Genomic DNA, 21,393 nt, shown 5'->3' with positions numbered 1-21,393 from the left:
TGATGGTATTAGGAGGTGAAGCCTTTGGGAGGTAGTTAGGTAATGTGGGTGGAGACCTCATAAATGGGATTGGTGCCCTTATAAAAGGGATCCCAAAGAGTTCTCTAGCTGTAGACATGGGAAAATACAAGGAGAAGTCAGCTGTTTGCAACCTTGAAGAGGGCCGTCACCAAGACCTAACCATGCTAGATTCTGATCTCAGACTTCCAGGCTCCAGAACTGTGAGGAATAAATTTCTGTTGTTTATAAGCCACCAAGTCTATGGTGCTTTATTATAGCAGCTCAAACTGACTAAGACAAAGGATATAGGGGAAAACATGAACATGCATGAAAAGATGGGGAATTTTGGCAGATATATGAAAACTGTAAGAATCAAATGGAAATATTAGAAATAAAAATAAAACATAACTGAGTTGAAGAATGCCTTCAATGGGCTCATCAGTAGACTTGACAGAGCCAGGGTAAGGGAAAAAACATCAGTGGATTTGAAGATGGATCAACAGAAATTATCCTAACTGAAACACAAAGAGAAATAAAGACTGAAGAAGGACACATATATAGGGATGAAGATATCTGTAGCATTTTTCTACCTAACACAGTGTGTCTTCTGGTCACAAATTATTCACATTACCACCCCATGCAAAAATGTTCACCCCTATTCCAGGACCTCCAAATTTCTCATTCAGAATTGTGGCATCAAGTTCCAATCCAGGATCTCAAGTCTTCTGTATCAGGTTCAGTTGTGGCTGAGGTTCCTTGGGTACAGTTTTTCAGTTTTTTGATCCAGATACCTGTGAGCTAAATGACAAGTTACATGTCCCCCAACACACACCCAATATATACAATGGTGGGATAGGTACAGGATAACTATAATAGACAGTCCCATTCAAAAAGAGGAGGACCAAGAGGCACATATCAGTCACTGTTCCATAACAATTCTGAAATCTCACAGAACAAATGTTGTCAGTTCCCTTGGCTCCAGGGGCAGATAATGTTTCTTGATTAGGACACAGTTCTCCCTGGGAATGGCTCTCCAGTCCATTTTAATATATTGTTCTTGGGTGTTCCCTCTGAGATGTCCTTCATTTTCCATAAGAAATGGACCATGTTTGCATCTGAGTAACTTTCTCAGCTTGTATCCTATTCATAGAAGTTAGGCAGGCGAATCCAGAGGCCACTTTTCATTTTGAACTGTTGCAGTCCCTGGAAGTCCAACCTGGAGGTGGTTTTACTAGTAAAACTCTATTAAAAACTTTGTGAGTTTCCTATGAATCTGGTTTGGATCTACTCCTTTCCCCACATGCCACATCAGCAATTCTTTTTAAGATAGGTCTCTCTCCACTTTGAGCAGTATGTCAGGCTTCTATGGGACAATGTCATGATTTTTAGAAGCCCTTAAATTTAGCTGAGATGGTCTCCTAAGCACCAACTGAACTATTTCACACATTGTAATAAAGAGTCTTACAGATACAACCATGATTTGATCTTTACCCTGAGGCCATTATCTACCTTGAGAATATTTAGATAGCTGGAGAAACTAGCGATGTGAAACCATTATTTTTCAACCCTGCAATCCTTGGCTTTTCCGTATTTCTTCTGAATTCTGCTTGCCAAAGAAACAGTTATTTCTTTAGTTCATTTCTCTCTTTCTGTATCTTATCATATGCAGCTAAAAGAAGCAAGCTGATACTTCCCATATTCTGCTGCAAATCTCCTTAGCCAGATCCATAAGTTCGTTTGGTCCATTCTCTATCTTCCCACAGGGTATGGTGATAACTGTTTTTCTATATTTTTCCCTACTAAATAACATGGGTTGTCACCTATCCAACTTTGTTATTTGAGGAAAAACAGTTTTCCTCACTGTTTTTCCAGTTTCTACCTGCAACTCAGACCCAAAGTCAATGCCACATGTCACGTTTTGGTCCACTATGCCCCCTCCCCCAAACATATACTTTCAAGTATTACTTAGCATTTTCTGTACAACAAACTACTCCCAAAACTTATGTTGCTTAAAACTATACTCATTTTATTTATCTCACAATTCTGTAAATTGGCTGGAATAACTGGTATGGCTCTTCTGGGCTAGGCTGGCTCAGCTGGGGCTAGAGGTCTCGGAAAACCTCACTCCCAATTCTGACAATTGGTAGGCTACTTGGTCTAAGGGGCCTCAGCAAGGCTGGCTCACCACTGCTCCATGTGGTGGTTCCTCACCCCCCAGTAGGGCAATTTGAGATTTTTCAGGTTTGGAAAGAGCAGCAAGAGAGGGTAAGCTTCAAGGCAGGCTTTGCACACTTCTCAACCTTCTTATTGATTCTCTTTGCTAATTTCCATTGGCCAAAGAAAGTCACATGGCTAAGTTCAAAGTCAAGTAGTAGACAAAGAGACGCTACTTGGGATGGGAGGAATCTGTGGCTACTTTGCATTGTACCACAATGAAAACAAACAAGAATACTATGTCATGGAAACCAGTACAAATGATAGGATTATATTTGTGTGTTCCTATAAAATGATATCTGCAGATGTGTATATATATAAAACCAAAGTGACTTTTAAATTGTGGATTCACTTGATAATATTATTTTAAGAAACATATTTGATAGACATATTCAATAAGAAACATTTGATGGACATAAATATGTCCATCATAATTTTTGATGGACATAAATTTGAAAAAAAATTTAATATTCCTCCTGTTATGCACTGTGTTCTGCCACAAACACCCTATAGAACTGACAGTAGGTCTAATCAGTTATATTATTTGCTGCACTACCTTTCATTTTGTTATCACTTTAAATTGCTTAATATAACACAGTAAATATGACCATCATTTACATAATTTTGCATTATCCTTCCTATAAATAATTTGGTAACAATTTGACTTATAACAGTTTCTATAGGAAGGCTTTTCCTAACACACCGAACTGACAATGTTTTTCTCAGTATGACTTCTACTATATTTCATGAGGCTGTGCAAATTCTCTCTCCATCAATGCATTTTTAAGAGAGTTTCTTCTGAATAATTTTTTCCATCTCAAGTTAGATAGCCTGATACTTTTCCTTATACAACATATTCATATAGGATCTGTCTTGGATGAATTTTGTAATATATAGTTAGACCTGACCTTTGTCAGCCTTATAAGGCTCTCATTTTCAAGAAACAGGATTACTTTCATGTATGAATATTGCGATGCATACTGAGAACTGATTTCTGAGTGAAGCCCTTTCCACAGTCACTGCATTTATACGGTTTATCTCCAGTATGAATTGTCTGATGTTTATTGAAATTTGACCTATCAGTGAAGGCTTTCCCACATTCTGCACATATATATGGTTTCTCCCCTGTGTGAATTCGTTGATGTACTTTGAGATGTGGTTTCTTGGAGAAGGATTTCTCACAGTCAGGACATTTATAAGGCTTCTCTGTAGTATGAACTCTCTGATGTGTAATCAGCTCTGACTTCTGGATGAAGGCCCTCCCACAATCAGCACAAACGTAGGGTTTCTCTCCAGTGTGAATGGTCTGGTGTTTATTGAAATTTGACCTGTCGGTGAAGGCCTTCCCACATTCAGCACATATATAAGACTTTTCTCCAGTATGAGACTTCTGGTGAGTATTGAGATTTGACCTGTTGGTGAAAGCCTTCCCACATTCAGTGCATATATAGGGTTTCTCTCCTGTGTGAATTCGCTTATGCATCTGGAGTTGTGACTTAGAAGGGAAAGATTTCCCACAGTCACTGCATTCATAAGGCTTCTCTCCAGTATGAATTCTTTGATGTGCAATCAAGTGTGCCTTCTGGATGAAGGCCTGCCCACATTGAGTACAGATATAGGACCTCTCTCCTGTATGAATTCTCTGATGCATCCTGAGTGTTGATTTTTGGGTAAAGGCTTTCCCACACTCACTGCATTTGTGATGTCTCTCTCCAGTGTGAATTTTCTGATGTATATTGAGGGCTGAGTTCAGGGAGAAGCCTTTACCACATTCACTGCATTCAAAGAGTTTTTCTCCAGTATGAGTTGTCTGATGCCTGAGTAGAGATGACACCTGGAAAAATGATTTCCCACATTCATTGCATTTATAGGGTTTCTCTCTAGTATGAGTTTTCTCATGCATAATTAATTCTGAATTCTGGATGAAGGCCTTCCCACATTTAGTACATATGTAGAGTTTTTCATCTCTATGAACTCTCAGATATATACTGAGTAGTGGCTTCTGTGTAAAAACATTTACACATTTGCTAAGCTCATGAGGTTTTTCCACAGTATGAATTTTCTGAGGAGCAAAGAAGTGTGACCTCTGGGTGAAGATCTTCCCAAATTCAGTACATGTGTTCGCTTTCTCTCCAATGGGAAATTTCACATTTTGGCTGAGTGAGCGTTTGAGGCTGAGGACTTTTCCACATTGATTACGTTCACAGAACTTCACTCCTGTATGTGTATTTTCGTGGTGATTATAAGAAGAGCTCTGGGTGAAAACCTGACCATGCCCGATAGTTTTATCCAGGTTCTTTGCTGCATTGCTTTTATTATGAATATGTAAGTCTAAATTATGCTTAAAACTCTTCCCAAATGAATCACGTTTATGGGGTCTTTTCTGTGAAAGAATGAGGTTTGGGCTTGGATGAACAAATTTTCCAATGTCTTTATATTCATAATCCCACTCTGTATTCAATATTTTCTTATTGAGGAAAGAGGTGCAACTCAGAAGTTTGTTTTGTTTTTCCTGACATCTCTTTATCTGTTCAGCATCTTGCCACAATTCTTCTAAAATAGAGTATAATGAATCATCTCTTGTATCTTCACCCTCCATTTCACTATGAAGTGTAGATTTTCCAGAAATTCTCTTCTGGGAAGGCTTAATTCCAAATTTCCCATCTAAAAAGAGAAAGAAAAAGTAAAATTGACACAAACAATAGACCGCAAGAGATTAAAAGGTACACATAAGCTAATACAAGCCGAACACATGGAAATCAGTAAATCTCATGATGACAATGATGACAGGAAATACATATATAGCACTTTTATGTGCCAAACTCTTACATGACACTTACAATATTCCAGGCACTGTTCTAAGAAATATATGCAGTCACGCATTGTGTGACAACAGGGATACTGTCTGAGAAAGCTGTCATTAGGCGATTTCGTTGTTGTGCAAACATCATAGAGTATATAGTACTTATAAAAACCCAGATGGTATAACCTACTACACATCTAAGCTATATAGTGTAGAATATTGCTCCTAGGCTACAAACCCATATAGCATGTGACTGTACTGACTACTGTAGGCAACTATAATACAATAGTATTTGTATGTTTAAACATATCTAAACATAGAAAAGGTAATGCATTGCACTACAATGCAGCAATGGCCGTGATGTAACTAGGTGATAGGCGTTTTTCAATTTCATTACAATCTTAAGGCACTCAATATCATTATGTGGTCCATGACTGTACATATGAACTCATTTAATCCTTTCAGAGGTCCTATGAGGTATCTACTACCACTATCCACCTTCTGTAGATAAGAAAAGTGAAGCTCATGACAGTTACATAATTTGCCATAAAACATGGTTATTAAGTGTTGAAGGCTGGCATTCAACATAAGCAGTCTAGTTCTATTTTGGTAGGAAGCTTAGCTATTAGGTAGGGTGGACAGAAGATTGATAATACAAGAGTTTTCAGGGGAAAGATCTAGGAGGGCCTACGCTTGGAGTTTAAGTACTCATTAGCTTTCAATTCTAAATCCTCACTAATTTTGCTTATCAGCAAAAATACAAAATTCATGTGATAAAAATAATTTATTCATGTCTATAAAAATATTGTAGTCATAGCCATCCTAACCTATACAAACAATAAATAGATGTCTATACTCCAACTCTCCATCCAGGTATAATTGTTTTCTTGGATCTACATTATATATATATAACAAAAAATAGCAGAGAAGACAAGTCATCTGTGGTAGAGACTGAAAGCTATCCACTAGAATCTGTTTCCCCATTCTTTTGCATTTAACAGAGTAGCATCCAGGCATACGGATGCCCAGTCATAGAGCATTTCTCAGTCTCCTTTGAAATTAGTGTGGCCATGTGACAACGTTCTCATCAAGAGAATGTGAGAGAAAATGACGGTGCCACTTTCAGATGGGAGCATTGAGACCACAGGCATGTTTTTTCCACATCCACTTCTACCTTCTTGCTTACTAAAACCTGGACTTGGCAGAAACACAGAGTCAAGCACGCAGATCCCACAAAAACCCTAAGAGATGGTGGAGTAATGTGTGTTGGAAGGAGGTTGGATTCCTGAACAATCATGAGCAATGAGGTTTCCTATAAGAGAGAAATGCAATTCTTTACTATTTTAGTCACTATATTTGACAATCGACTGCTACAAATTAGCGTTAGCATAATTCAGACATTATTCTTGCCCAGGGTAGGAATTACAGATGTTTCCATTCCTAGTACAGTACATGAGACATATTAGATTATTGATAAATAATTTTAACATGAATAAATTATACCACTGGCTTTTTCAATAAGAGACTTTTAGATACTGAGAATGCTCTGAGTCATCAAACCCACTTGTCCCCTTTTAGTCGGTTTGATACTGTACTTCAGACACATGTCCCATCCAAAATCTCATCCACCTATTCTTAGGTTGCATTTGTATTCTCACACATCTGGATTTAATTTATTCTGGAAATACTAAGCATTGGATTCCTAGGCATGGTTTTAGAAGCAGTTCTACTTTTTACTTTATTTAAATTATAAATCCCTTGCTGTACCAGACAATTATTTATTATATCACTAGTACCAATGTTCATCGTAAAAAATTTGTTCCTGCAATAAATAGCTTCTCTATACTTCTCCTGAGCCCCCGATTCTATGAACAGTACATAAATGAAGAGTCATCAGTCTAGAAAAAAGAGCTGCTCATGCGAGCTTACATTCTACTTGTCACACACAAAGATGCCTCAAAAAAGAGTGTAGTTTATTTTCAAATCAAAGGACATATTGTCCTCTTTCCCCATTAAGCCTGCTTAGCATTTTCTTTTGTGCCATTAAAAAAGGTATGTGTGCTTCATAAAGCAGTTTAAGAATTTTTTACTTGGAAAATTAATCTAATCATATTGCTAGTAAATTTTTTTCTTCTGAATATCAAAAGCAGGCACTCTCTATGCTACTCATTTTGCTAATCCTTGTAATAGACTCCTAATTATAACAGAAACACAATGTGTAAGAGGGTAAACTTTTAAATATTTAGTGCCATTGTGTTTACTTCCCAATAACAATCTTTGTTGAATTCCTCTCTGTAGAATTTTTTTTAAAAATCCCTCTAAAACACAGCAAAATTCTATTCTTATCACCCACAAATTCAATTAGTTTATATTGGTAAGTATTTTCTTCATGCTTAGCATTTGAATAATGAAAATAAGATACGAGCTCTTATTTTCAGAGACTTTCAAAAATTACTGGGGGCAAAAGCATCTGGGACATGGGGAAACAGAAATGGGGAATAATAATAAATAATGGAGTAATAAATCTGGAATAGGTAAGGGCCATTTCATGGAATAGATGAAAGCCTGAACACAAAAGAAAAATGTCTATTACCTGGACAGGCAGAGCACAAAATAATAAAAAGCCCAGATACACAGATACACTTCATATATGCCAGGCATTAAAAACAAGGCGAACAATTTGAAGTAAGCATAAATTAAGGAAACTGTACAGATAAAATTTTAAATTGGGAATAATGGTAATCTTATAGATGGCACTGAGAGAAAAGTTATTGGTCATGTGTAATATAATATGGAATAACTGTAAGATTACTTCATAAAGGTAATGACAAAGATAAATGCAATGTCTTAGGTAATGAAATCTATCAGTAGCATTTCAAAGATAAACTGGAAACAAGAATGGAATCTGCAGCTTCCATTAGGAACAGAATAATCCAAGCATAAGAAAATACAGACCTGTTTTGGAGTGATGTTACTGGAACTAAGATGAGAGGCTAATTAGTATTCTTTAAAAAAGAAAAAATAGGAATTGCATAGTAATTAGTAAGAGAAGACAGCTAAGATGGAAGAAACAAGAAACAGCAGAATCTGACAAAATTTGGAATGTGAGGATTCCTGATTTGGGTAATGATGACGCCAATTCCTCCCATATTGAGGATGAATAAAGTAGACTATTCAATGGGAATTGTGTGGTATGCAGGTAAGTAAGTACTAGAGCACAATTATAATACAGCACCTAGTGGTGTCAACATGGAAGTCATCAGAATACAAATAAAATCCTTAAGTGTTCCAAATGGAAGACCCCTTTGAGTTAATTACTATTGGAACAGATATCCTGAAGACAGTAAATGGTACTCCTAGGTAGTGCATCTTAGTGGAGAAAAAAAACCTCTATGAAAAGTAAATGAGACAATTAGGTACAAATAAAGAAGGAAGAGAAAAAACTGTATGGTTAGAAAAGATAAAATAGGATCAAGCAATTAACAGAGGGGAAACCTAAATGGATAGCAGATAATAAAAGGGGGGAAAATAACACAATACCACTTTACATCCATTATATTGGCCACAAGATAAGAAATCTGAACGATGCTGAGTGTTGGCATAAATGTGGCAAAATAGGCACACTTGTGGATTGCACATATACTCCAATGATCAAGCAATATCAATTCTATATAAACATTCCTGAGGAATAATCTCATAGGCTAATTATTTTTTATTGAGTTATAATTTATACATAGTAAAGTATAGATATTAACTGTAAAGCTCAATGAATGTACGCAAAGCTATATAGTATAGATCTTAGCTGTAAAGCTGAACTCCAGTATTCATATGTATACATCCATGTAACCAAAACTCAGATGAAAGTAGAAAACATTTTAATTATCCCAGAAAATTCCCTGGTGGCCCTTTCCCATCAATAATTGACTCTCTGAGGTAACCACCATTTTGACCATAGATTGCCAATCACTTATCATCAATATTATCACAATCACAGATTAGTTTTGCTTGGCCTTGCTTGAAGCATATACTCATTTTCATGTCTGGCTTCTTTTGTTCAACAAATTTTTTGAAGTTCGCCCAAGTTCTGGTAACAGTAGTTCATTCTTTTTCATTGTTGTGTAGTATCACATTGTAATAATGTAGCATAATGCTCATCTATTCTCCTACTGATGGACACTTGAGTGGTTTCAAATTTTCAGCAATTATGCTAAAGCTGGTATAAGCATTCTTGTACATTTCTTTTAGTGAATATATGTGCTCGTTTCTCTTAAATATATGACTAGGAGCAGCACTACTGGGCCACAGAATTGTTATACATTTAGTGTTAGTAGGTAATGCCTATCTTCCAAAGTGGTTGAAATAATTTACACTCCTACCATCGATGAATGTGAATTCCAGTTGCTCTAAATACTCATCAACATTTGATAATTGTCAGTCTTAAATTTTAGCCCTTTTTTGTATGTATGTATGTGTGTAGGGCTGCCACATTGTAGTTTTAATTTACATTTCTCTGATGAGTAATGATCTTTAGTACCTTTTCATATATATAATGCCAATTTGAATACCTCTTTTTCCAAATGCCTTTTACCAATTTTTTTCTCTGTTGATTTGTGAGAGTTCTTTATATATTCTGAATACAAAGTCATTTGTCAAATATATGTATTGCAAATATCTTCTCCCAGCTTGTGGCTTCCCTATTAACTTTCTTAATGATATCTTTCAAAGAGTAATTCTTTATTCTAATATAGTTCAATTTACTATCAAATAAGATATGAAGTGTTCTCTCTTTTTTTCCTTCAAAAGAACATGAATAATATTGGTGTTATTTCTTCTCTAAATGACCAGAGTTCACCAATGAAGCCATGTGGGTTGAGAGCTTTGTTTGTGGATAGGTTTTTAATTATAAGTTCAATTTCTTTAATACATAAAAATACTACTATGATTTTGACCTTTTTTCTTGTGACATTTCTTGTAATTTCTGTTTTTCTAAGACTGTTCATTTCATTTTGGTTATCAAATTTTGGGGGATAAAGTTGGTCATAATATCTTCTTAGTATCCTTTTAAGGCCTGTAAGATTTGTAATGATGTTTCTTTTCTCATTCATGGCATTGACAATCTGTGTTTTCTCTTTCTCCTCCTTGATTGATCTTGCTAAATTTATCGATTGTATTAATCTTTCAAAGAAGCAAATTTTGGCTTTGGTAGTTTTCACTTTTCCATGTCCTGAGGTGCAAACTTAGATGGCCAAAATTTTTAATCTTTTAAATTTTCTGGTAGATATATATAAAATAAACTTTCATCATAGTGCTTCAGTTTCATCTCACAAGTTCTTTTTTTTTTTTTTTTTAGATAGAGTCTCACTCTGTTGCCCAGCCTGGAGTGCAGTGGTGCCATCTTGGCTCACTGCATCTGCATCCTCTGCCTCCTGGGTTCAAGTGATTCTCCTGCCTCAGCCTCCCGAGTGGTTGGGATTACAGGCACCTGCCACCACGCCCAGCTAATTTTTGTATTTTTAGTAGAGATGGGGTTTGCCATGTTGGCCAGGCTGGTCTCAAACTCCTGACCTTAGGTGATCCACCTGCCTCGGCCTCCCAAAGTGCTGATTACAGGTGTGAGCCACTGCGCCCAGCCCCACAAATTCGGATGTGTTATATTTTCACTATCATTTCACTCAATATATTTTCATTGTGATATCTTTTTTGACTTATGAGATATTTGGATGTGTGTTGCTTACTTTTCAAACATTTAGATATTTTTTAGTTGGTTTGCTGTTTAGAGTTTTAATTTAACAGTGGTTAGAGAACATACAGTCTATGACTTCAATCCTTTGAAATTTGATGCAAACAGCTTTATATCCCAAAATAGTCTATTCTGGTGAATGTGATGTATACTTGAATCCATGTATACTTGAATCCATGTATACTTGAAAAGAATGTGTATTCTGTAGTTGTTGGATGTAGTAATCTATGTACATCGATTACATCATATTGGTTTATCATGTTCTAGTCTTCTACCTCTGTAGAGATTTTGTGTGCTTGTTTCAACAGTTAGAAAAATAGGTATGTTAAAATCTCCAACTATGATTGTGCATTTTGTCTACTTCTCCTTTTAATACTGTCAATGTTTACTATATATTTTGAGGCTATGATATTAAGTACATACAAAATTAGGTTTATATATATATATATTCCTGTTGAATCGAACTTTTATCAACTTCAGAGAGAGAGGGCACACTGGCGAAGATACAAGACATTAAAGTGATAATACAATAAAAAAAACTTATGCCAAAAAATTGACATCTTAGATGGAATACACAAACTCCTTGAAAGAACAAATTATTAAAACAAGAAGAAATAAAAAATCGGAATATTCCTATATTAAAGAAACTGAATTTGAAATTAAAGACAGTCCCACAAAGAAAACTTCAGATGACCCAGATGAGTTCACTGGTGAATTTTATCACATATTTAAGAAAAAGAAATTTAAAGTAATCTTACACAAAATCACAAGAGGTGTGAACACTGAAAAATTCTAGCAAATATATAGTAAACTCTTTCAGAAAACAGAACAGGTATGAATTTTCCAAACTCATTTTATGAAGCTAGAATTAACATGATACCGAAATCAAAGATATAATATTATAAGGGAACCCCCACACACACACACACAAAACTAAAGACCAATATTTCTCAAAGACATGGAGATTAAGATCCTTACCAAATATTAGCAAATCAAATCGAGAAATACATAAAAAGATAATACACCATGATGAAGTAAGGCCTATCTCAGGAATGTAAGTTTAATTTGACATCTAAAAATCAATAAAATTCACCATATTAGTAGAACAAAATGCACTTTTCAAAAAATACATAAAAAGCATTTGGCATTTAGAAAATTCAACATCAATTCATGTTTAAGACTCTCATCAAACTAGGAATAGAAAGAAATTGTCATAAATTAATAAAGGGCATCTAAGAAAAATCACAGCTAATACACCTAATGGTGAAAGACTGAAAGTTTTTGCCTTCAGATTGGGAACAAGATAAAATAAAAATAAAGAGCATATAGACCAAAAAGAAAATGAATGACAGGCATGATAATGTTTGCAGAAAGTTTTATGGTATTTATTCACAAAAAGACCCACTAGAATTAATAAGCAAAATTTAGCAAAGTCTCGGAATACAAGGTCAATGTACAAGAATCGATGGTAAGAGTTCTACTTCCAGTATGGAGAAGTAGGCTTCTGAAAAAGACCCTTCTACAGATAGTAAATGTAACCTCTTGAAAAATAAACAAAAATAAAAAACCAAACAAAAGCAGGCAGATTTTGGAGGGGAGTCAAAAGTTAGAGAAAGTGACTAGCATGTAGTGAGTTCCCCCTTTCTCAGGTTTCTGTTGAGAGTAGCTGCACTCCTAGCAGCAATGCGGAGCAGCTAAAATTCTCATGAAAGCTTGTCATCCTTTTGTAAGAGGAATCAGGAAAAGGTGGTCTGGGTACCCAGGGCCACTAGAGATTAAGGGGGCAACTCCAAAAGAAAGTCAAAAGGACAAAGCTGGAGGCATCACGCTACCTGACTTCAAACTATACTACAAGGCTACAGTAACCAAAACAGCATGGTACTGGTACCAAAACAGAGATATAGACCAATGGAACAGAACAGAATCCTCAGAAATAATACCACACATCTACAGCCATCTGATCTTTGACAAACCTGAGAGAAACAAGAAATGGGGAAAGGATTCCCTATTTAATAAATGGTGCTGGGAAAATTGGCTAGCCATAAGTAGAAAGCTAAAACTGGATCCTTTCCTTACTCCTTATACGCAGATTAATTCAAGATGGATTAGAGACTTAAATGTTAGACCTAATACCATAAAAACCCTAGAAGAAAATCTAGGTAGTACCATTCAGGACATAGGCATGGGCAAGGACTTCATGTCTAAAACACCAAAAGCAACGGCAACAAAAGCCAAAATTGACAAATGGGATCTCATTAAACTAAAGAGCTTCTGCACAGCAAAAGAAACTACCATCAGAGTGAACAGGCAACCTACAGAATGGGAGAAAATTTTTGCAATCTACTCATCTGACAAAGGGCTAATACCCAGAATCTACAAAGAACTCAAACAAATATACAAGAAAAAAACAAACAACCCCATCAAAAAGTGGGCAAAGGATATGAACAGACATTTCTCAAAAGAAGACATTCATACAGCCAACAGACACATGAAAAAATGCTCATCATCACTTACCATCAGAGAAATGCAAATCAAAACCACAATGAGATACCATCTCACACCAGTTAGAATGGCAATCATTAAAAAATCAGGAAACAACAGGTGTTGGAGAGGATGTGGAGAAATAGGAACACTTTTACACTGTTGGTGGGATTGTAAACTAGTTCAACCATTATGGAAAACAGTATGGCGATTCCTCAAGGATCTAGAACTAGATGTACCATATGACCCAGCCATCCCACTACTGGGTATATACCCAAAGGATTATAAATTATTCTACTACAAAGACACATGCACACGTATGTTTATTGCGGCACTATTCACAATAGCAAAGACTTGGAATCAACCCAAATGTCCATCAGTGACAGACTGGATTAAGAAAATGTGGCACATATACACCATGGAATACTATGCAGCCATAAAAAAGGATGAGTTTGCGTCCTTTGTAGGGACATGGATGCAGTTGGAAACCATCATTCTTAGCAAACTATCACAAGAAGAGAAAACCAAACACCGCATGTTCTCACTCATAGGTGGGAACTGAACAATGAGTTCACTTGGACTCGGGAAGGGGAACATCACACACTGGGGCCTATCATGGGGAGGGGGGAGGGGGGAGGGATTGCACTGGGGAGTTATACCTGATATAAATGATGAATTGATGGGTGCTGACGAGTTGATGGGTGCAGCATACCAACATGGCACAAGTATACATATGTAACAAACCTGCACGTTATGCACATGTACCATAGAACTTAAAGTATAAAAAAAAAAAAAAAGAATCAAAAAAAGCAAATTCCTAATTCTGTGTATAAAATCTACCTAAGTCTCTGGCTGACCCCTCAACCTTGCATGGGTAGAGCAAACTGAAAGCAGGATTGAACTGCGACCTGAGTTGCCACTCGCCTTTCGTGAGACAGCATTTCCAGTGTCAATTTAACCTAGTTAATTGCCTGCTGTGATAAGAACACTGGCATTCTTCAGAACAATATAACAGAATACCATGTTACCATAACATTGATAATGTTCAGGACACAATCCAAAATTACTCAAAATATGATGGAGCCGAAAAATGTTCTTTTGATCACTCTCCAGCATCTTTAGTAGTTAGTTTTAAAAATATGCTTTCCAGCGTTAACAATTTTTGTCTGTCTGGCAGATTACTTCAATATAAACAATTCTATAATAGTAGAACTTGAGCTAATTTTTGTATAGGATGTGAAGTATGGGTCAAAGTATGAATTTTTCTCCCTAATACTGACATCCATTTGTTCCAGCAAAATTTGAAAAGACTTTCATTTCTCCCTTCAAATTACATTGGCACCTTGGTCAAAAATCAGTTGTCTGTATATTAATGGGTCTATTTTTAGTCTCTCCCTTCTGTTCCATTTATATATTAGTCTGTCTTTACACCAATACCATACTGTCCAGATTGCTATAGCTTTAAAGTAAATCTTAACATTCGGTAGTATCAATCCTCCATACTTTTTCTTCTTCCTCAAGACTGTGTTGATCATTCTAGGTCTTTTGCATATCCATATAAATTTTAAAATCTCTTTGTCAGTTTTAACTCCCCCAAATTACAATAATTGAATGAACAAGTAGAAGACAAATTAGTAAGGCATTAGAAGATTTCAACAACATGGAACCAACCTGAGTTGTAGATTATAGAACAACGTACCCATCAACAGCTTAACATACATTCTTTGCAGGGACACACAAAACATTCCCCTAGGTAGACCATATGCTGAAATCATAAAGGGTATGCTCTCAGACCACAACAGGATTAAATTGGACAACACAGAGGAAATAGACAAAATTCCTTGAAAAGTACAACTTACTATGTCTGGCAAAAGATGAAACAAAAAATCTGAATAGCCCTATGTCTATTTAAAAAATTGGGTGTGTCATTAAATCCTTCCTGTCAAGAAAACTCTAGGTCCAAATGGCTTTCTTGGTTAATTCCATGAAACATTAAAAGAAATAATAATCTCACACAAAGTATTTCAGAAAATAGAGAAGGGAACACTTCACAACTCATTTTAGTAGCCAGTATAACCATAATATCAAAACATGACAAAGACATTGAAAAAAAAGAAAACCATGAACCAAATCACTCAGGAAAAAGGCAAACTTTTAAGTCCAATATCAGTAAGTAGAGTCCAACAATATATAATAAAGCTAATACATCATAATCAACTAGTATTTATCTCAGAAATGCAAGGTTAATTCAACATTTAAAAATCAATGAATTCACCACAATTACAGAACAAAAAATGCTCATGTATTTAATATCACTCCAATAGATGCAGAAAAAGCATTTGACAAAATTCAACACTCAATCATGATATAAAAAAAAAAAACTATGAAACAAGCTGGAACTTACATAACCTGCTAAAGGGCAGGTACAGAAAATCTACAGCTAATATCATAATTAATGGTGAAACACTGAAGTTTTTACCCACAATATCAGAACCAAGACAAATATACCCACACTCACCCCTTCCATTCAACATTGAACTGAAAGTCTTAGACAGTAAAAGAAGGAAAATAAATTAAAACATGAGCTTGGAAAGGAAGATGTAAAAGTGTCTCTATTTTTAGGTGATAATCATTACTTATATGAAAAACCCTGAGGAACTTAAAAGAAAACTAATAGGTAGATTTAGCAGTGCCTCAGGATACAAAGTTAATGCACGAAAGTCAATCACTAGCAACTTATACTAGCAATAAACAATCTAAAAATAAAATTTAAAAAACTTTATATTAGCAATGAAAATCAAAAAATAAAACTAAAACAATGTCATGTAAAACAGAATAAAAAACATCAAGTACTTAGGGATAAACTTAATGAAGGATTCCTATGACCTCTATGCTGAAAACTATATAATTCTGCTAAATGAAATTAAAGATCTAAGTAACTGCAGAAATATGCCATGTTCATAGGTTAGAAGGCTCACTATTGTTAAGATGCCAGTTCTCCTAAAATTGATCTACAGAGTCAACTGAACTCCAAACAAAATCCCAGTAGGCTTTTTTATAAAAATTACAAACTGATTATAAAATGTATATGAAAATGCAAATGACCTAGAAGAACAAAGTAATTTTTAAAAAGCAAAGTTGAAGAACTTATACTACCTGATTGAAGATTTACTGTAAAAACTACAGTAATAAAGATAGTATGGGTTTGCTAAAAGGACAATGTATTAACTATATTTTCTTATTTTCTGTACCCTTGATGTTCTGGCATCTAGGGCTTAACTGATCCTGGAGAGACTGCCCCCTCCCAGTGATAGCTAATTCTAGAGATTAGGAAATAACTTGAACTTGAGGATGCCTTTCATATGCAAAACAGCCAATACACAGCCCATATCCACAACTACCTCTTTTACTGAGCTTTCACAGGTTGAGCCACTATCCCCCTGCTCTAATCACTCCAGGGCCAGGTACCAAGCAACTGGGGACAATCCCTATACCCTAGAGCCCAGTGGAATTATTCAAACTAGCCAATCTTAAATCTGCCTAGCCTTCTGGCCCTGCCTAGTACATTCCTTCCCACAAAACCTAAATAAAGGCTCTGGCCCATGCTTTCCCCCTCACTCCTTCTAGATCCCAACTGACCCTGGTGCTTCCACATGTATGATATGTGTGGACCTGTATGGTGTGGTATGCCTCCGCCTCTTGGGAACTGTAACAAACTATCTTTCCAGTGGCAGTTGTCTCCTAATCCGTTGGCTTCATGAAACCTAAATAATAATAAAACCTATCTTTTAAAGCAGACAGACAAATAGATTAAAATTGAACAGAAAAGAGAGACCAGATACAGGCTCATACACATAAAGTGAATTGATTTTGATAAACATACCAAGGAAATTCAATAGGAAAAAGAAAGCCTCTTCAACAAATGTTTCTGGAACAATTAGATATCAGTATTGAAAAATGAATCACAGACCTAACTGAAAAAGTTACAATGATAAAAACTTGTAGAAGAATGTATGAGAAAATCTTTGTGCCTTGTGGTAGGCAAAGATTTCTTTTCTTTTTTTTTTTTTTTTTGAGACGGTGTCTCACTCTGTCACCCAGGCTGGAGTGCAGTGGCTGGATCTCGGCTCACTGCAAGCTCCACCTCACCGGTTTACACCATTCTCCTGCCTCAGCCTCCCGAGTAGCTGGGACTACAGGCGCCCGCCACCTCGCCCGGCTAGTTTTTGTATTTTTAGTAGAGACAGGGTTTCACCGTGTTAGCCAGGATGGTCTCGATCTCCTGACCTCGTGATCTGCCCGTCTCGGCCTCCCAAAGTGCTGGGATTACCGGCTTGAGCCACAGCGCCCGGCCAGATTTCTTAAACAGATCGCAAAAGGTACTAACAATGAAACAGATAATAAATTGGACTTCATCAAAATTAAAATGTTTGCTCTTTGATGGGCACCAAAAAGAAAATGAAATTTCAAGCCACATATTGGAACAAAATATTAGCAATACATATATCTGGCAAAGGAGTTGTATCCAGTAAATATATTAAAAATCACTAATAAGAAGACAAACAACCTGATTAATAAATGAGAAACATATGAGTAGATATTTCACACCAAAAAATGTTTATGGTCAATAAGCACATAAAAAGATGCTCAATATCATTATTCTCATAAGATAAATGCAACTTTAAATGATAACATCCACTATAATAGCAAAAATAAAAGAGTTTGATGATAACAAGTGTTGACGAGGATGTGGAGCAACAGGAATCTTTATGTATTGCTGCTAGGAATGTAAAATGGTACAGCCAATTTGGAATACAGTTTGACAATTTCTTCCAAAGGTAAGTATACACATATTATATGACCTAACAGTTCCAATCTTAGGTATCTACCCAAGAAAAATGTAAACGTATGTTCACTCAAAGACAGACCAGAATGTTCACTGCAGCTTCATTCATAATAACCAAATATTAACCACCTATAGGTGTAGAGATTAACAAATAGTAATATATTCATTCCGTGAAATACTATTCATCATTTGAAAGGAATAAACCAGAGATATACTTAATAACACGGATGAATTGCAAAATGATTATGCTGAACAAATGAAGCCAGACCCAAAAGAGTATGTAAGGTATTATTCCATTTATATAAAGCCCTAATAAAGACAAATCGAATGTAGAGTGATAAAAGGCATGTCAGTGGTTGCCTGGGGCTGTATGTATTGACTACAAGGGGCATGAGGGAGCATTCTGTGTGAAGGAATGTTACATATCACAATAGGGGTGGTGGTTACACTGGTGTATACCTTTATCAAAACTCATCAAACTGTCCACTTAAAATAGATACACTTCATTCTGTGTAAATTCTCCCTTAATAAAATGGATTTTAAAAGAAGAAATGCTAAGTGATAGTGACCATAAAGTCAGAAGATGGGAGAGAGGCACTAGGCCATGGGAAGGTAGAGAGGAGTGAGGAATCTGAAGGTGATACTTACAAAGGCAAAGGGAGGTAAGGCTCGTTGTAGATGAGAGTTTGTTGGTACCTAGAGTGAGAAGGTGAGAACAAAAGAAAGAATAAAGTGCAAGAGTACTAGGAAGAACAGAAGCCAGGCAACCAACAGATTTTCAAAAAGTCAAATCCAGTAAAACCGAAATGTATGTGATAATAATCTAAGACTCTGGGGTGTGGTTTAAGGAATTACACATAAAAATGGGATGGAAGGAAAGAATATCCAAGAAAGCAAGACCTCTAGTGAAGAAGCCTGGCATATGATCCAGAGTACAGGAAATGGGGCAATTCTCCTGGAAGAAAGCCAAGCAAAGAAGACAGGTGATAACAGTAAGAGAAATAAAGGGGGAGAACAATTTGGCACCCAAGAGGCCAATGCTACCTATCCTCAAGCAATTTCTAAAGTTTCCAACCTTTAAGCAATAACAGCATTTTAAAGGCATCAGTCTTCCTTAGGATAAAAAAAAAAAATTACTTCGTGTCCCCATCTGCCTGGGTCACACCCACTCACCTGAACAGCTCTGATGTGGGGCTTCCCCTTCCGATGTCCATGGCCCCTCTCCTTGCTCCAACTTGAAGATGACCTCTGGTTTGGGAACTTCAAACCCTGTTAACAGGACATGATAGAGAATTGGGTCCAGCAAATTGCTCTCCATTTGTTCTTTGAAGAAGTAACCACATTTCATTGGGAACTGAGTAATAATCATAGAGGTGAAAAGAGACTGAAGAATCTCAGACAAATCAAGGAGGACACCATAATACAGTTCAGATGTCCCAGATAGCTCAGTGGTGGTGAAGGGAAACACAACGAGGCTCTATATTGGTGTCCTAAGGCTGCTGTGACACAGTATCAAAACCTGGTGGCTTACAATAGAAATTTATTGTCTCTCATGTCTAAAGGCTAGAAATCCAAAATCAAGGTGTCAGCAGGGTCATGCTCTCTCTGATGGATCTAGGAGAGAACCCTTTCTAGCATCTTCTAGCTTCTAGTGTTTGTCAGCACTCTTTGGCATTCCTTGGCTTGTGAATACATCACCCCAGTGACATGGCTATCTTTTACCTGCGTATCTTCTCATTGTCTTCCCTCTACGCATGCTTGTAGCAGCAATACCCCAATTTCTGCCTTCACCTTCATATGGCATTCTCCCTGTGTCCAAATTTCCCCTTTTTATAAGGACACCAGTCAGATTACAGTAGGGCCCACCCTAATGACCTCGCTTTAACTTGATTACCTCTGTAAAGACTCTATTTCCAAATATGGTCACATTCTGAAGTACCGAGGGGTAGGATTTACACATAGTTTTTGGGGAAGACAAAATTCTACCCACAAGAGTCTTCCCTCTAGTTCCCCAAAATTCATGTCCTTCTCACATGCAAAATACATTCACCCCATCCCAACATCCTCCAAAGCCTTAGTCATTCTAACATCAACTCGTAAGTCAAAAATCACATCTCGACATCGTCAACTAAAAGTCTCAAATCTCATCATCTAATTCATCCAAATCAGTTATGGATGAGACAGGATATAATTCATCCTGGGGAAAAACTGTTCTCTATCTGTGAACCTATGAAACCAGACCACAAGTTATCTGCTTCCAAAATACAATGGTGGGACAGGCATAGGATAGGTATTCCCATTCCAAAAGGGAGAAACTGGAATGAAAAAAGAGATCATGGGACCCAAGTCTGAAACCTAGCAGGGAAAATCTGATTAGATTTTAAGGCTTGTGAATAATCTCATTGGCTCCATGATCTGTCCTCTGAGCCCACTGGGTGGCAGGCAGCCCTGAGCCAGGAATGACGCCCTTCACTATTACCGCTAATGGTCCACTAGCAAAATTTTTGCTACCTGTCTCTGTGACCTTATGCTCTGCTGTTCTAGAGGTCTTAATTCCAAAGGGAGAAATACTTCCACCAGGAGACACACAATGATTCCACTAAACTAAAAGTTAAAACTCCCACCTGACCACTTCGGGTCCCTCATGCTCTTGAATCAACTGGCAAACAAGGGAGCTATGGTTTTGGCTGGGGTAACTTTGATCATGGTTACCAAGGGGAATCCTTACATTGCCCAATTTTAGCCAAGATTCCTGTTAAGTCAGTTTAGCTAGAATCCCCCAACCTCAATATCCAATCACACTTGATATCTGATCAAATTCCTGACCTATCCCCCACATAATATTCGATCACCCTCACCTGCCTTCTCCAAGAATCTTGTCAGGTCAGTTTAGTAACAATCCCCCTTTTCCCCTGATGTTTCCTCTTAGTCATTTTCCATCTACTTGCCCCACTCTGCTCCTGGGCTATATTTATAAATCCCCACTCATCTATGTTGTATTTGGAATTGAGCCTAGTTCTATACCAAAGTATCTTTTCCCCTATTGTAATAATTCTGAATAAAATCTATTTTCACCGCTTTAACTATTGTCCAGCTCTGGTTTTCTTTGACAGTTTTGGTGCCACAACTCGGATAAGATCATTGATCACTGGACCCAGGCTGCTCACCCAGAATCTGAAGTATGCACCTTCAAAGCCTTTGTCTTCACTCCTGACTAATTGGGGACCCATTGATGAGTCCGACTCCTGAGCCTCTGGATGACAGTCCACTGAAGCACAGTAAGGACAGATATATATATATATATATATA

At 36.7% G+C, this 21,393-nt stretch overlaps 1 protein-coding gene across 2 annotated transcripts in view; it reads right to left on the bottom strand.

Moving 5' to 3' along the window:
• Positions 1–3,169: 3,169 nt before the first annotated feature.
• ZNF81 (zinc finger protein 81) overlaps positions 3,170–21,393 on the bottom strand; it is an 89,478-nt gene continuing 71,254 nt past the window's right edge. For both annotated transcript variants that reach the window (XM_011938724.1, XM_011938723.1), the window contains 2 exons: positions 19,258–19,353; positions 3,170–4,878 (listed from right to left, as the gene is read on the bottom strand). In XM_011938724.1, coding sequence (XP_011794114.1) covers positions 3,170–4,878; positions 19,258–19,353 — 1,805 coding nt within the window. The remainder of the gene's footprint in view (positions 4,879–19,257; positions 19,354–21,393) is intronic.

Source organism: Colobus angolensis, unplaced genomic scaffold (genome assembly GCF_000951035.1).
Source record: "Colobus angolensis palliatus isolate OR3802 unplaced genomic scaffold, Cang.pa_1.0 Scaffold176, whole genome shotgun sequence".
Lineage (NCBI taxonomy): Eukaryota > Metazoa > Chordata > Mammalia > Primates > Cercopithecidae > Colobus > Colobus angolensis.
Note: the sequence above shows the minus strand (reverse complement) of the source record. Positions and strands in the feature narration are given on the sequence as shown.